The following is a 17,340-nucleotide window of genomic DNA, read 5'->3' as shown; positions in this document are numbered from 1 at the left end:
TATATTCCATTGTAGCGTTGTGACCGTAAACATAGTACTTTGCAATTTTTCGACACTTGCTTGATATACCAAATAATGTTACAAGAATAAATGCCCAAACCATTAGAAAGCTATAGGATGAGAAAGAATAATAATGAGCTGAAGATATAAACAATATATCGTGCAGTAAATATGCTTGCGAGTTTACAGTGATTGCGTACAAAATTTTCATGAAAGAGAAGTAATTCGATGATGATAAAGCGGAGGTTTAACTAAATTGTCTTGTACAAAATATGTAGGCTTTGCTTCTTGGACAGTGGTTGGCAACCTTTTCAAAGTAGCAGGCTAAAGGTAGGCACTTTAACATTACCCACTCGTCGAAGAGGTACGCAATCATGCGTGACATGTTAACTCGCGATTCAGCTGATTTCAGTCATGTGACTCGACACGTGATATTCTGATGTAAAAGCATCGGCCTACTTTTGAATCGTTTTTTTTTTTCACTGATTTTTGAACCTTAAACATCTCTGACTCAGGGCATTTCATAACGTATTTTTAATTTCATATTTTGTATAGCTTTTATCTTCAGATTTAATTATAGGCCAGGTCGATATCATTTTAAACGTCCAACTGTCACACGAAGAAACTGCAAGATCAAGTAGCGCTGGTTCGACTCTCGTGGTGTGCGCTTGAGCAACGCATTTCACGCACTGCTTACATTCAGTGGCACCAGGTGGCACATAATGAACGGAATAATTTACAGAAAACACTTCAAGCGTAAACTCAACTCTGTCAAACCGTTACCAAACTCGGTTGTAAAGGTCAAACTCAGTGACAGGGCATGCGTTAGTGGTTCAAAGTCTTTACAAGTATGCGACACTGACAGGAGTGAGCTCTCAAAGAAGCTTTCTCTGTTTGAACATAAAAGTTCTCACAATCAATAGCCTTTTGTAGGAGCTTCTCAGCTGAATCAAGCCTGCTTGTCAATGCTTTAAAAAATTGATTTAGGAAGTTATTGGACAATATAATGCATTCAAAGCATACAAAAATATTTTCAATACTTTGATCTGATGTTGTTAATAAAACTTGAATAGTAGGCTATTATACGGCCAGTGCATTCCCAATAGAAAAACCCGAAAATTGTACGGTTTGTATAGGAGAGAGAAAATGCCTCGGCAAATTTGGAAAGGTAGCTTAACTGAATATTGCGGTCCACTACCCAGCAATTCTATGAGGTGCAATTAGATATAAAATATCATTGATGCTCGGATCGAAAGAAAATGGAAAACGCCTTACTCGAGTTTTATTCTTGTTTGGGATCATCACGGATGCATGTCCATGTGTCTTGAGCGGCAATTGAATCTCCAACTTAATGAATATTTGGATGACCTTGACTTGTGTGGGAACCGAACTTCCGTCGAGATTGTATAACTATGGTCAGTATGCCATTCATAACCACTCGGCCACGTCGATATAAAAAATTATTGCAAATATATAGGCTACTCATGTAACTGTTCAACATATGAGTGTCAAACATGAAAATAGCTGGAAGAAGAGAAGAGGTCACACAAAAGTGGACAAGAGTTGTACGTTTCCCACTTCTGTTTTACTCAATCTAAACCAGTCAAACCCCTTCAATATGTGCGGACTCCCAACATTCAAAGTGTTTTGTCACCTGGAGGGCTTTACCAGGATGGTTGAATAAAATCTTTTACCTGACTATAGGTTTGTAAAGCTTTATTACGCTGCTTTTAAATGTTTTGCACGTGTGCACTTTTATTGGAAGCAAAAAAGTTAAAAATTTAAACTCAACAAAAATGTAAGCCGACTGTTTCAAAATTAAAAGTGACTGGACTGATGATTTTTGAAAATGCAGAGAAAAATAAACATTAAACATGGGCGTTAAATTTGAGGCTTACTTTCAATTTTCCATCTTTAGGATTCTGCTGTCAAAATCAATGAGTATGAAACAAGATCAATCCCTAAATAGATTACTTCGAAAAAGATTTAATGAGAGAATTTATATTTTTGGTCAAAAAAGCCTCTTAAGAAGCCTTATTTAGCAGTTTATTATACTTGTAGAAACTTATCGAGATTGATGGAGTAATAGTTCCGCTTGTTGAAATGTTGTTGTCTACAAGTATTCTATCTACTAGGTGCCGCTAAAACGAAATCTGTCTTCGAAGTGCGTTAAGCACACCTCGCACACCCCGAGAGTCAAACCCTCGATTCTAGATCTAGATGGGAAGACTAGCGATCAAAGTGGAGACATGACTAGGCTGCGTTACCAAGAGGAAAAATAGTAGGACGATACTTCTGAGTTACATCAAGATAATTGGAGGATCGTGTTTCTCGACACGTTGAAAGTAACGCAAGTTTGATCGGACAGGCAAGAGCAGCATGGCGAGGCATAAATAACGTTGGAATTTACCAAAAAAAAATTGATTTATAGAGGAGAGCATAAAAAATATTTACAACATATGCAGATCTTGTGTTATGATATCATGAAGTTTGCAAAGGGATTATTTTATTAGTTTTTCAGAACTTGTGGATACATCTAAGACAGTCGATGGAGGCCAAATAGTAGATGAATGAATAAAACTATGATGTCGACATAACAAATTACAGGATTATAACTTTTGCTGTCTCGCGTGCTTGGATACTACTGCAAAGCTCCTATAATGTTTGAGGCATGAGCTTCTGATCGCTGGGGTCGTCTTTTTTTATGACATCGGTCTTTTACGACTGAGCCGGCGTCACAAGCTTTCCAGACATGGAAGAACCCTTCGATTTAAAGCAGTGGTTCTCAAACGTTTTCAAAAAAATTATTGAACGGTCCATTTGCGATTTTTCAACGACTCACGGCCCCTAAAACTAGGTAAATTAAACGCAAAAACAATAAATAATAATTTATTTGTTACATGCAATTTAAAATGCACACGTCAGTAAAATGGGTGCACCTGCTTGGGTGTTATCAGTTCTATGTTAGGCAGTAGCGCACCCAGAAAAAAATTTAAGGGGGGGGCTAATTCAGAAATGTCGGCCAAGTGATTTGTGACAATAGGCCAACGCCCATCCCTTTGATTAATATTAAAGGCACTCACGGCCCACAACCCACTGGTTGCCAAATGCCAATACATCAGGATTCGTTCTCTCAATCAGATTAAAAGTTGGCCTAGTGAACCTCATGCATCCTCATCCCTACGTCCACTCTCTCAATCTTCTATAGATCTCGACTTTTTTGTCATGTATGACAAAATCGAATTAGCTTTTTGTTTGCAAACACAAATCAAGGCGAAAACAATAACTAGCACGAAAACAGTTTGTAGCGAAACACTAATTTTGTGAACAGTAAATTTGATGTGGACATTTTCCTACTTATAAAACATTTAAAATTAGTTCGTATTTTCAACTAAAGTCCCGGACGCATTTGTCTCTCTGCTTCAATGTCGTATAAAGTTTTACACAGGCCCGAATTTAAGGGGGAAAAGGGTGCAGGACGCAAGTGCCCCGGCCTCTCTTTTGAAGGGCCATCCGACGTGGAAAAAATGTGATTTTGTGTTATTATTTTTCTTTCTTTCAACCTTTGAAGTTTCTGCAAAATGCTGTGCAGTGCTAGATTAATGCTACTGTAGACGTAAAGGTGGTTTTTCGCGCCGTATAGGTGCGAAAAAATTTTCTGCTTGGGAGCCCGCCGATCTAAAAGCACCCCGGGCCCCCTATCAGCTAAATACGGTCCTGGTTTTACACGTCCGTGTGATTTGGCATTGACGTACGGTACATCGGTTATGTTCACTAGACATTTGACCACGAGAGTACGGGAGCATCTGAACTTCAGGGAGTTAAAGAAAAGTGCCATCAAAGATCATATGATGGAGTGTTCTTTTTGCACAGATCGAAAATTCTCTGCTTACTCATTTAAAATTTTACGCAAAGGAGAATCCCAATTTAACACTAAAATTCAGGAAGCAGTGATAATCAAACGCTACAACCCAAATTTAAAAAAACAATTATTTGCTGAGGCGCGTCCATTCTCCTCAACATTTACTCAGTGACGATCGGTGAGGGAAAGCAAGGAAAGCAGTGCTTACCTGAGCGAAAACTATGCAAAATATAATGACTGAATTCTAGGTTTAACTTCTTATTAGTTTTATCACGTCTATTTTAACTTGAAAATTAGTGTATTCGTGACTAGACTTACTCGTAACGCTTGTGAGTAGTCTAAGTCCTCGCCAAACCGCATGTCTTGCCTATAAATGCCAATTAACGCAAACGCTTCTGTCAGAAACAATCACTGAGGCTCCAGGTAAGCAACTATCAAACTTGCTTTTTCAGATTCAAAAATGTCAAAAAACGCCTTCGTTTTATCCAATTATCACTTGTTTTGCAAAACGTCACCAGCTGCTTAGCCAATCAGATGTGTTATGGTTATGGTTAGGTTAGTTGTGCTTTCCCAGTGACGTCAATGCGAACATTCGCTAGAGCGGATAGACTAACTCGTCAGAAAGGTCTCTCGTCACGGTGCAGAGCACAGCATCATAATGCCGAAATAATTGTTGCTGTTTTTTGATGTCTCCTCGCCATGTACTTTAGCCTACTAGCTTTCATAGTCATGCCTTTGCCCTTTTTACAGCGTTGATATAACGTTACTTCGCCAATGAACGTTCAGGTGCGGATGCAATATTTAGTTCCTTAAGCTTCTATACGCAGGAGGCAAACTTATCCAGCTTTTTGTACAAATTGCTTGCGGTTGTAATGTTTAAGCCTAAGTGTTAGTTTTTGTAGTGTAGGCCTAACTGAATATCTGAGAATGAACATTCATGACGAATTAAATATTTAGACAACTATTATTCCATGTCTAACACTGGATTTGGTCCTGCAACGTTAAAATTAAGATTGTTCATGACTTCTAAACATTAAATGGATGTATCATCACGACATAGGCGAAGCACAATTTGACAGATTTTTATTTTTGATTTGTTTTGGAAATGCTCTCAGAGCGCACCAAATTGGAAGTGTTTTTCAAAAATTTCTGGGGGAGGCCCTCCAGACCCCCCGCTGGAAGTGTTGCCTTCGGCAACACACCTTCGGGCTTCGCCTGACGGTTACGCCCTTCGTGCTTATTAAGCCACCGAACGTCACTGCATTTACTTGATGTATTACGTTCCCTGTGGTGCAATTTGTTGTAGTTATTTTTATTTATGTAAGTTTAGTTGCCTTTTCCTTATGTAATTTTACCTTCAAGAAGTTGAAATTTATTGCATTTTTATAACTATTTTCAGGTTCCTGATAAGGGCTCAAGTTAAGCCGAAAACATTCGACTGTTAAAACCATTTGTAAATATTTAAAATATATTGTTATAATGCTCAGCCCTTTTGTATTGTTGTGTCTTATTCATATCTAACCTGTAAGCAAAAGGTATTAATGGAAAACATACAAAACCTCATTTTTTGTGGCTGGTTTGGGGGGGGCTTGAGCCCCTTTAGCCCCATGCTGGGTGCGCTACATATGTTAGGTTCCGTTTGGTTCAGTATGATCTTGATGTTATGCATTACATCCGACATGTTTTGAGCTAGGTATCCATGTGACATTGACTTCTGTATCTTTGACACCACCTGCGACAAAATGTTTTCCGATAGCTCAGATATTCTCCTACTCACAGCTTCGTTTGACAGAGACACTTGCTTCAGCTTTTGAGCTTCAGATTCTTCCAAAACGTTTGATACAATTATAACTTGGCAACAAGGCAAGATCAGTTGTTCTCCGATGGTGTGAGGCTTCTTAGCGATAGCTAGCTTTCTTGCAACTTTGTAGGAGGCCCTTAACCCTGCAGTATTTTCCTTCCATTAATCACTAGTGCTATCAAATCTTAACCTAACTAAACTATTAGCTTGCCGTTTAAAAAAATTTGCATCTTTGTTTTGATAATCTGGATGATGTGTTACCAAACGTCTTTTCAGCTTGCTAGGTTTTAGAGCAGAGCTTGCTAAAACTTTACAGCATAGCACGCACTGCGGCTTTTTTTCTCCTCCAGGATGTATCACAATGAAACCAAATTGAACATACGAATCATTGAATTTTAATTTTTTCGAGGCTGAGCCATTTTCACTTTTTGTAGTCAAATTTAAGTTAAAAATTCAATTGGTAAAGTTAAAAAGTTATTAATTTTTGGCTAATTTGACTAAGGTTAAAAAAGCTAAAAATTCGGAAAAGCATTCAATTCAAAACTTAAATCAGTAAAAATAACCAGCCTTAATCAATTTAGCCTAACTCCTGTTTAGTCAAGTATATTTCGTAATTCTGTTCTTGATCTGGTAAACACGAGTGTTGTAGGAGTACGTCACCACTATTATGCACTCCTTGATGTCACAAAGTCGATAGAAACGAAACAAAGGCTATCACAATCAAACGAAAGGCCAGGCTTAAAAACTGTGTGGAGGGATGCCAAGCCAGCTTACTACAATATATCTTTTAACTTTCGTTTGGAAAATAAGTTGCCTGAAAATTTTTACTTTTGTAAGGTGCTTCGCGGTCCCAGAAAATTGTCTCGCGGACCCCAAAAGGACCGCGGAACCCAGTTTGAGAACCACTGATTTAGAGGGAAATGCTAAACTTCCAGGATTAAGCTCTGAAAGAAGCTTTCTCAGTTCGAGGATAAAAAATTTCACAATCAATAGCTTTTTGTAAGAGCTTCTTAGCTGAAGCAAGCCTGCTCATCAATGCTTTAAGATGCTGACTCAGGAAGTTATACTGTAGGACAATAAAATGCATTCAAACCATATAAACATATTGTCAATACTTTGATCTGATGTAATTAATAAAGCTTGAATAGATTTCTATGGCCAGCTCATTTCTGCAAACAAACAAGAAAAAAACACCCGGAAATTGAGCAGTGTGCATAGGAGCGAGAAAATCTCTTCCCCAGTTTGCAACTTTGTGTTAGCTTACCTCAATATAGCGAGCCACCGCCCATTAATACTCTGAAGTACATGTAGATATAAAATATCATTGCAAATATATACACATGCTAGTGTTAACCATGCGAATGCTAGCTGGAAGAAGATAATAATGGCCACACAAAAATTGAAAACGGTGTTACATTCGTCTACCCTTGTTTTATGTGATTTAACCCAGCGGAAGAGCCCTTTCGAAGTGTCCGTTCATCAAATCCTTAAAGCGCTTTATCACTCGATAGAACAGCAGGATGATGAGATAAAATTTTTGACCTCACTATAATAGGCCAATTGGAACAAAGCGACGGTTGTGACAAAATATACATTTATTATGCGTTGTCTATAGGCTGGTAGGTGGAGGGGATGACAATAAAAGCAAATGCACACTGCAGGTGTTGTTACAGTATGTCGTCAGCATTGATTAAAACCATCAAGCCACAGAAAAAATCAAACTGTTAGATTTTTTTTCAAAAAGGTGTGGTGCAACCAACATAGAATTAGCGGCACAACTTGTTGCACATTGTAACATTGTATACAAGGTCAATTGAAAATATTTTTTTGTTTTATTTTTTTTTACAAATATTCAATGTACTCTCTCACGGTCATGTACTTTCCAAAATTTTTTGTTGTATACTGTATGCTATTTTTTCCCCAATCAGAAACTTGCTGACATAATAACTCGACAGTTAAATGTTCATTTGACATTTAGCTTTTTCTGTTTGCTTTAGGTTACAGGTTCAAACGACTACGAAAAAAATATCACATTTGTTTCAGAAATTTGGTTTCGGTTACTGGAAATTTTTATGTTGATACTTTTGCACAACAGCCTTTTGTGAGAGCTTTGTAACTGGAACAAGTTTTCTTATTGATGCTTTGAGACACTGATTCAGAACGCAATTACACAAGAATACATTCAAACCATCCACAGCAATTCAACAATCCAAAATTTTGAATACCTTAATCTGCTACTACTAATAGAGCTTAACAAAATTCTATGGCCACCGCATTTCTGGAAAGAACCTGGAAATTGTGCTTTGTGTGTAGGATCGAAAAATGCTTTTCGACCAGTTTACAAGGTGTGATGGGTTAACTCAGTTGTTTTAATATTTTTAAGACCGCGAGCTTTTATTTATGACATAATATACTTATCCACCTTTTAGTGTTTTGTTACAAACCAAATTATTTTGCAAATTGTAGCACTTATTCAAATAAAAATATCAATAATGAAAAACACTAGTGCCATACAATACAAAACCAAATGAGTATCACCTATTCTCTTGGATACAATCAATCTTAGGGAGTCACAGACCAATAACTTTGTCAGTGGAGAATGAGTTTGTTTAGATTAGCACCGATCATCAATTCGTGGTGTAATTTTGAGTAAGCACACATGCAAGCAGCAGGCAGCTGCCAGTTTGGATTTGTTAGGCCACTTTGTCTCCACATAAGTGAGTGCTGAAAACACTGTTTCACACCTGAAACAACTGTTTCCTACTCTTAACTGTGTTTTCTGTAGAAATAGGTTTCTAATCTAAACAACATTTTCAAAGTTCTGCATTAAAACCTACTTCTGATAGCGTTTAGAAAGTAATAATTGTAGGCCTACATGTTTCGGAAGCTTTATCTACCAATTTCAACAAAAATAGATGTCACATTTTGTTTTGTGCTACTTTGTCAAACGTACAAATATTTTGCTAGTCTTGTAGCAATTTTGGTTTGAAATTTAGATTGTTTCTTAACTTTGTTTTCATGTGGTTTGGTTTACAAACTCTCCAACCTAAGCAGATACAAAAGTGTGCCCCACTTGCGAAACAGTTCACATCCGATTTCGAGGTGTCGGAATTACTTTTTAGGTCATTTGTAGGATTTTAGTGTTAGCCGAAGCTACATATACGAAGTGTATGATAATATTTTGAGTGATTTGCGACTGATTTGACTAGTGGCCAAAAAACTGAAAAGCATCAGCGTAGGATCGAGATTTTGAGAGGAAAAGCATTGGATCTTTATGTGATCCTTATAAAAGGAAGTATGCTGTATCTTCGTCAAAAATATACTATGTAGCCTAATACAAGTCACAAAAAAGCTTATTGATTTACAAGACGATTTTTCTCATAACATCACTTTTCATTTGTTGTTAAACCCCCATGTCGTACCTTTTTCGCTATTTTGATGTGCAAATAACTGAGACGACGTGTAAGTTTAGCATACATACTGCATGCCTCTATATCATTATCATCATGTGCCGTCTCCAAGTCGAAGGTTGGCTGTCATTTGCTTCTACACGTCACGTCTTTCTACTACTCGTTCTGCTTCTCCGATGCTTGAGAAGTCAGCACTTAGGTTTACATCATCTCCCCAATCTCTTCTCCTGTTTCGCCTGCACCTCTAGGATGAATGTGAGTTGGTAAGATACTCAACGTCAACGGTGCCTGGAAATGATGGCAAGCAGATGAATCCATTAGAATCAACGGTTGGCACCAAAGCATGGTAGCCTACTGCTAAATGCGTTAGTTCTGGGGGCCTGACGTACGGTAGATGATTAGCCCTCTTTCTATTGTCATGAGTAAACACATCTGGGTATACAAAGCAAATATAAGCTTGGGCTCAGGAGATCCATATATTTTATTTGGGTTCACCTTGTAACAAGATTAGAGAAAAACTTTTGTTGTATAACTATGCTGCGCGAATGTCATCACAACGCTATTATATGCTAAACAACAAAAAATAAAAATTTTGACAAAATCAACTTTTAGAAAAGTTAAAAGTTATAAAGTTTAGATGTAGCAGCGGATAAAGCGCTTGCTTTTCAATATTAATCTTGGTTCTATTCCGGGCCTAATCCACTAGTTGTTGAAAATCACCGCTTATCTCTTACCAAGATGTAGCCTAGTAAGTTGGAATGCGTAGTTGTTGATGAAAAGAGGATACAAAATGGCTAACTTACTCTTATCAGTTCCGTTTTTTCAGTAGTGTATACTTAATGTAATTTAATAATCGGACATGTATACTTTGTTTTATAATCTCTTAACGTTTAAAATCAAGTATGGGACCACATACCATCTTACTGTATTCTTTTTGTACATAAGATTATTCAGATAATATGAAACCAAGGAACTTTCAGAAATATATAATTAAACTACCATTCAACGTTTTATAGGCAGAGAAAACTTTTTCTCAAACCGTAGAAAATTTCATTATCAGATCACCGCTTCAATGCGTGATGGAAATCTACAGATAAATCTGCATCAAGCATTGCAGAGTGCAAAAAACAGTGTTGCAGAACGCGTTTTCGAATATTAAATTCTCATCAGTGCAACTACGTTTATGAACGCAATAACAACGGTTAAATTTAAACTCAATACAATACATTACAAACATTATAAGGACAAATTTTCAGTGTTCAATTGAATATTAATAAATTCAGAGACATCAGAAAATCACTTCCCGCATGCAATTCCAGACCGACATTACTCGCTTAAGGTGTTTTTTGTTAAAACAAACTTAATGTTCAAAGCAAAAAAGCCATCACAATGAACATCTACCGAAGTATACTAATTTACAGTACTTAGATAAGCACTGAAAATTAATAGACGGTATTGTTATTAATATCAATTCAATATGATTTCAGTGATTATAATACAATGTAATACAGTAGCGTATCCAATTAATTAGCGACGACCTTTTAAAGTACACGTTAATTTGAACAGAAATAAGAATTTAGCAAAAGTCTCAGTCATTTTAGAAAGATTTCACCACCGGTTACAGGACCATCTTTGCTTGTTTCCTTGACATCAGAGTTGACTCTGGAAGTGATTTTCTGATGTCTCTGGATTTATTAATATTCAATTGAACACTGAGAATATGTCCTTATAATGTTTGTAATGTATTGTATTGAGTTTAAATTTAACCGTTGTTATTGCGTTCATAAACGTAGTTGCACTGATGAGAATTTAATATTCGAAAACGCGTTCTGCAACACTGTTTTTTTGCACTCTGCAATGCTTGATACAGATTTATCTGTAGATTTCCATCACGCATTGAAGCGGTGATCTGATAATGAAATTTTCTACGGTTTGAGAAAAAGTTTTCTTTGCCTATAAAACGTTGAATGGTAGTTTAATTAATTATTTCTGAAAGTTCCTTGGTTTCATATTATCTGAATTTTCTCAACTAGCTACTCTCCAAGGCGTATATAATCAATCAGAGTTGACTCTGTCAAGGAAACAAGCAAAGATGGTCCTGTAACCGGTGGTGAAATCTTTCTAAAATGACTGAGACTTTTGCTAAATTCTTATTTCTGTTCAAATTAACGTGTACTTTAAAAGGTCGTCGCTAATTAATTGGATACGCTACTGTATTACATTGTATTATAATCACTGAAATCATATTGAATTGATATTAATAACAATACCGTCTATTAATTTTCAGTGCTTATCTAAGTACTGTAAATTAGTATACTTCGGTAGATGTTCATTGTGATGGCTTTTTTGCTTTGAACATTAAGTTTGTTTTAACAAAAAACACCTTAAGCGAGTAATGTCGGTCTGGAATTGCATGCGGGAAGTGATTTTCTGATGTCTCTGAATTTATTAATATTCAATTGAACACTGAGAATATGTCCTTATAATGTTTGTAATGTATTGCATTGAGTTTAAATTTAACCGTTGTTATTGCGTTCATAAACGTAGTTGCACTGATGAGAATTTAATATTCGAAAACGCGTTCTGCAACACTGTTTTTTGCACTCTGCAATGCTTGATGCAGATTTATCTGTAGATTTCCATCACGCATTGAAGCGGTGATCTGATAATGAAATTTTCTACGGTTTGAGAAAAAGTTTTCTCTGCCTATAAAACGTTGAATGGTAGTTTAATTAATTACATAGGATTATGGTTCGTAAAATTTATCTGTTAATTTCGCAATATAAAGTACCTACAAGATTGAATTAAATTCCATTTGCAAAACTGTCATTTTATCACCAGAAGTTTTGTTTCTAGACGTCATTTTTGTTGATAAATTTATTGTATCTTCCATAAAAAAAAGCTTTTCTGGGAGCTTAATCTTGCTAGTTTGACATACTGACAACTAAATCATTGATGCATAAACGATTACCGAAGCTGACAAAGTAACATTTTGTATGTAATGTTGTTCTTTGTACATTACTTCTTCTACCAGAGGTTGCTGAATAAAGATTTGTTCTTGAAATGCGTTGCACAAGCGCTTATGTCTGGAGTTGAGCGTTGTTTGATTTTGTCATTTTTAACAAGTGGGCGTTTATTCAAATGAAATGTCGGGGCTGATGGTATCACTTTTTCTATGAGGTCGTAGATAATACCCACTCTGGCAGTTTATACCATAGCTACTGCACACACAAAACGTTAGAATTTCCTTGTTACTGGTTCTAAATTGAAGAATGGACTCCTGTAAAGGATTTTTACTTATTCTAGGCTTATTCATCTTCATCAAACGCCTGCGTACCTCCACAACGTTCTTATTGTACATAAACGGATCGTTATTGAAAGCTTGCAATGAATAGTTTCATTAAGCTAACATTCTCCAGTCTCCCTTTTAATACAACTTGCTGGGCAAAATCATTTATTCACAACTCTTTGCTTACTAATCTCATGAAATAGAATACACTTATTGGAACTAACTTTTCTGGGTTAGATCTCATTTACAATCATCTGTCGAAGCGTTGTTCATTGTGCAATAATTTAAAACTCTTTCTGTGTTTATTTTCGCCCAATGTAAACGTAAATGTAAATTAAGTTGAGTAAGTAGCTGAAAACCAATCGTCTTAAGCAATTCTGATTCAACTTTTCAATTTCACGAAGAATATCATCATCAGTGATACTATGTTGGGAAATTTAATAATTATCATCATATCTAAAACAATGAGCTCTTATGCAATAACAAATATAATACAGAAATAATACAATACAATAAAGCAACAAATCATGAACTCATCTAGAAGCAATTTGAAATGACATGACCCAGATACTGTGTGAAAACAAAACATACTTGGATGCAACTGAGCACTTCACAATCAAAATACGATAATACAATTTGGGTAAAGAGATAACTCTTTTAAACCATAAACAGACATAACTCAGCAACAACACTACATTTAACATTATAAAAACAAAAAATTAATTAATTAATTGTTCAGAAAAGGACTCAGGCAGATTACACAAGATGGACAGAAGCACAACACGAGATAGTGGCACTAAAACAAATGCGAGAAACACAAGACGTGATAATTCAATCAAAAACTGTTGGATTTGATTGAATATGATTGAATTATCACGTCTTGTGCTTCTTGCATTTGTTTTTATGCCACTATCTCGTGTTGTGCTTCTGTCAATCTTGCGTAATTTGCATGAGTCCTTTTCTGAACGATTAATTAATTTTACCTCTCAAATAATTGACCCGTTGTGCTGTTGTAATTTTCAGTTATCATTTTGTGTGAGCGAGGCAGTTTCTCAAATGTTTAGATTTGATCATACTTTTGCTGTGATACTATATGATTCTTTAACATTTCTTCTAAAATTTATTTTTCTTATAGGCTTGAAACGGGCTGTATGACTAGCCGAAAACGTTCGATTTTTGTTTTTTGTTTTTATAATGTTAAATGTAGTGTTGTTGCTGAATTACGCCTGTTTATGGTTTAACATACGATAAACTTTCAACTTAAACTTTCGACTTATATTGAGTCAAGCATGATAACTGGCACTCATGAACAAGGTTGGGGCAGTTGTGATACATTGAGCTCATACTTTGATGCCCGATTCTGACTCAAATGGTCAACTATTGGCCAAACTAGCGCTGAAGCAGAACAGGATTTTAAATTTTTTAGAGTTATAACTTTTCTGAACTTTTACTACAATATTGCCAATATAAATATAAATAAAAATGATTTACTCATTTATTTCGATTCTTTCAAAAAATTTTGAATTAAGTTCCATAACATTGGCAAATCATCATCATCATTTGGAACTTGTAAAACTTGATGTGGATTTGCTTTTAGCTTTTTTCTTATTAATCCTCCAGCCTGAACATCATTCTCAAAAGTTATCAACAGAGTTCGATCAAATTCTGATTCATATTCAAGATGTTCTAATATACAAATCACATATTTTCCTTCAGGACTGTTGGAGTAGTCGCCGGTAAGAATCAAAATAACTTTCCTGCTGGCTTCAATCCTTTGAACAAGTTGCTTCAAAGGAGACGATCCACATTGAACGTCCCTTCCAACTACTCCAAGATTAAAATATGGAGGTTGATCACAAATGTTTGATATCAAGATGTTGTCAACCCAATCAGCAACATTTTGATTTGTTTGATCATAAACTACAAATCCATGATGAGCAAATATATTTGGTTTTCGATTTCTTGTTGATATCTGTTTGTGTCTGGAATAAGGACGCACGTGTTTTGTAGCATATGTTGCTAGCCACCTTTTCCACTTTTTACTGAAAATGACAAGAGAAAAAAAAATAAATGTGGACGTAAATGTAGTGAAGCTAACACACAATAACAGAAAAAGGTTGCTTTGACAAAAAGCATTTGATGAATAAGTAAGCAACGATTGTCCTTGTAAAGAACGGGGCCATTGACATTGAACACATCCTCCATAATATTGATCAATCAGTCGTGAACAATGAGGCATAAAACCAGGGAGCATATCTAGATCAAATTCATGTTTTTCAAAAAGTGTTCCAAAATTATAATTCAATTTACAATCACAAGCTATTGAGTTCAATCTCAAATCTAAAAACGTAAGTTGATCCAAAAAAGAAAAAGGAAAAATCTCAATTCCCAAGTTTGTTATGTAATTGTTTCTTAATGACAATATTTGTAGTTTACTTGCGTTAGCGGAAAAAATCCTTGGTAAAATGTAATTTATTCTGTTGAAAGAAAGATCCAAAAGTTGTAAATGTGTTAAATAAAGAAAAGGCGTGTCAAGTGAAGTAATTTTATTGTTTGAAAGTAAAAGAATTTCAAGGAGTTTCATATGTTGCAAAGATTTCAAAGGTATTTCAGTGAGGAGGTTATGACTTACATCAAGATACACAACGTTTGGATTTGTAAAAGTCATGAACTGGTCTGCAAGAGAACAGAATTGAAGAATGATTTTATGAGCAGAACGAAACTGATTTAATGCTTTTGCGACATCTCCCTGCAAACCATAGTTCCCAGAAAAATTAATTTCCACAATATTTTTTGCGTTTATTTCATCAACTTCAGCATAGTTAATCATGTCAAATAAGAACATTCCAGTGAATGTATATTGCAAACTAACAGCATTTTCAAAACTTTGCGTAAATGACAGTGGGTGATGTTCAGTTGACAATCTTGTACTGTTTAGGAAAAGAAACTGAAGCTCACTTAAACCTTGAAACGCATTTCTTTCAATTATTTCAATTGGATTAAAACGCAAATCAATTGAACAAAGCAGCGGCATTTTTATGAAACGACGATTTGAAATCATTCGTATGGAGTTTGATGACAGATCTAATGTTTTTGCAAAAGAAGTGAAACTAAAATTCATTTTTTCTAGATGAGTAATCTTGTTAAATGACAAGTCCAAACTTGCGTCTCGGGCACAATAGTTTGTAAACATTTTTAAATTTGATTTTAATTGTGGTGAAATGTTTTTATACATACGTTTTTTTTTCAACAATGGTTTGAAATTTGTTAATTCGTCTGTGCTTATTTTACGATTTTGAATCTGTTCAACACTGCTTATTTTGTTATAAGATAGCGTAAGAAATGTTAGATTTTGAAATCCATCAACTGAAGCCATATCAAAATTAGCAACGTTGCAAAATTGCAAGTTTAATGTTGACAAATGAGGCAGATCTTGTAATGAGGACAAACTATCAGCTGTTACATCACCAAGGTTTAATGACATGACTTGCAAGTAACTCTGTTCTTTTGTCACTAAATATTCTTGCCTTATATAGTCTGAAACTCCAAATGACAATTGCTTCAAATTGGTCAGACGTTTGTAAACGTTACCAAGCATGAATGATTTATGACTGTTTATGACTTTGGGTTGTTGCAAATTATGTTTAGGCAAACAGAATGCATTCAAACCAAAAAACAAAGATTCAATTTTATGAATGGGCACAAAGGTAGGGTTTTCTACATATTTCCATAAACAGTTACCAACTAAATGCAATTTTCGCAATTTAATGTTGAATCTAAATATATTTTTGGGAAGAAAATTAATGAAGTTAAAAGAAAGATCTAAAACCTCCAAGTTTGTCAAAGCATCAAACGATTGTGGCTCGGTCAATAAACCATCGGATGAAGTGCCAAACAAATAAAGAACACGAAGAAGAGGAGTTTGGCTAAAGTCCGATTTTCGAATTGCCGAAATATTATTACAGTTCAAATCTAAAAAAAACAAGTTTGGAGTTAATGCTTTGCATGGGATTGAATTAAGCGAAGCATAAGATAGATCTAGAAATTGCAATGATTTTCTAATGGGATAAAATGGTTCATTACTCAAAAGTGCAAAACGTAAATCATACGAATTGGGGTCAAGCTTGACACTGACGCTTGCGGCTAGCAACACTTTTAGTCTTGATAAGTTTGCAAAATCCAATCTTCTTAGTACTTTTATAGATGTAAAAGATATATCAATGTATTGTATAAATTTTGGAAGTTTTGTTGGAAAACTATGCAAAGTATTGTCAGATAAAACTAACGCCTTCAACTGATTTAATTGCTTGAATGTTCCAGGCTCTATATCAAGATATCCGGAATGTCCTGGAACAAGAATGTCTGATAAATTCTTTTTGTTATAGATAGCAACAACAACAGTTAAGTTTGTCAACATGCTGAAATCTCGTATTGTAAATTTCGAAATTTCGTTTAATCCCAAATCAAGAATCTGGATGTTTTGCTGAAGAATCTTTGGAACTTTTGTTAGTCCTCTGCTTGAACAGTTGATGATGTTTAGAGGAACGGTCATCCAAGAAGGAAATCCGATGTCTTTGAAAATATTTTCCTGATCTTTGGACAGAAAATAATCTTTTGATATGATTGCCCGCTGCATCATGTCACAAGGATCATTGACAGTGATAAAGCATGCACGTCTCAAGTACATCAGAAATACATAAATACAGCAGATTTTATTTGCCATTTTTTAACAGTACAGCGATGATCTGAAAAAGATTATCGTTTTGAAGTGACTATTGGCTGTGATGAATGCCTAACCAATTTCAACATGAATCATTTCCTCTATTGATAGCATAATATTGTGCTTGAAGTATTTCCAATTTTTCTTGCTGTTAACAACGTAGTACATAGATGATTATTTTATTCCGATGTTGGTTCAGAACAAATTCCATTCTTAAAAACTCATGAATATAAAAAAGTGAGAAAATAGTTTTTTTTA

The 17,340-nt window shown here is 35.2% G+C and overlaps 1 protein-coding gene across 1 annotated transcript; it reads right to left on the bottom strand.

Moving 5' to 3' along the window:
- Positions 1-13,857: 13,857 nt before the first annotated feature.
- LOC145780653 (toll-like receptor 7) lies at positions 13,858-17,085 on the bottom strand. The gene is made up of 2 exons (XM_082592277.1): positions 15,813-17,085; positions 13,858-15,038 (listed from the first exon to the last, which is right to left on the bottom strand). The coding sequence occupies exons 1-2, from the start codon at positions 17,083-17,085 to the stop codon at positions 13,858-13,860; spliced, it is 2,454 nt and encodes an 817-aa protein (XP_082448403.1).
- Positions 17,086-17,340: the final 255 nt, after the last annotated feature.

Source organism: Aplidium turbinatum, chromosome 12, assembly GCF_918807975.1.
Source record: "Aplidium turbinatum chromosome 12, kaAplTurb1.1, whole genome shotgun sequence".
NCBI classification, from domain to species: Eukaryota; Metazoa; Chordata; class Ascidiacea; order Aplousobranchia; family Polyclinidae; genus Aplidium; species Aplidium turbinatum.
Note: the sequence above shows the minus strand (reverse complement) of the source record. Positions and strands in the feature narration are given on the sequence as shown.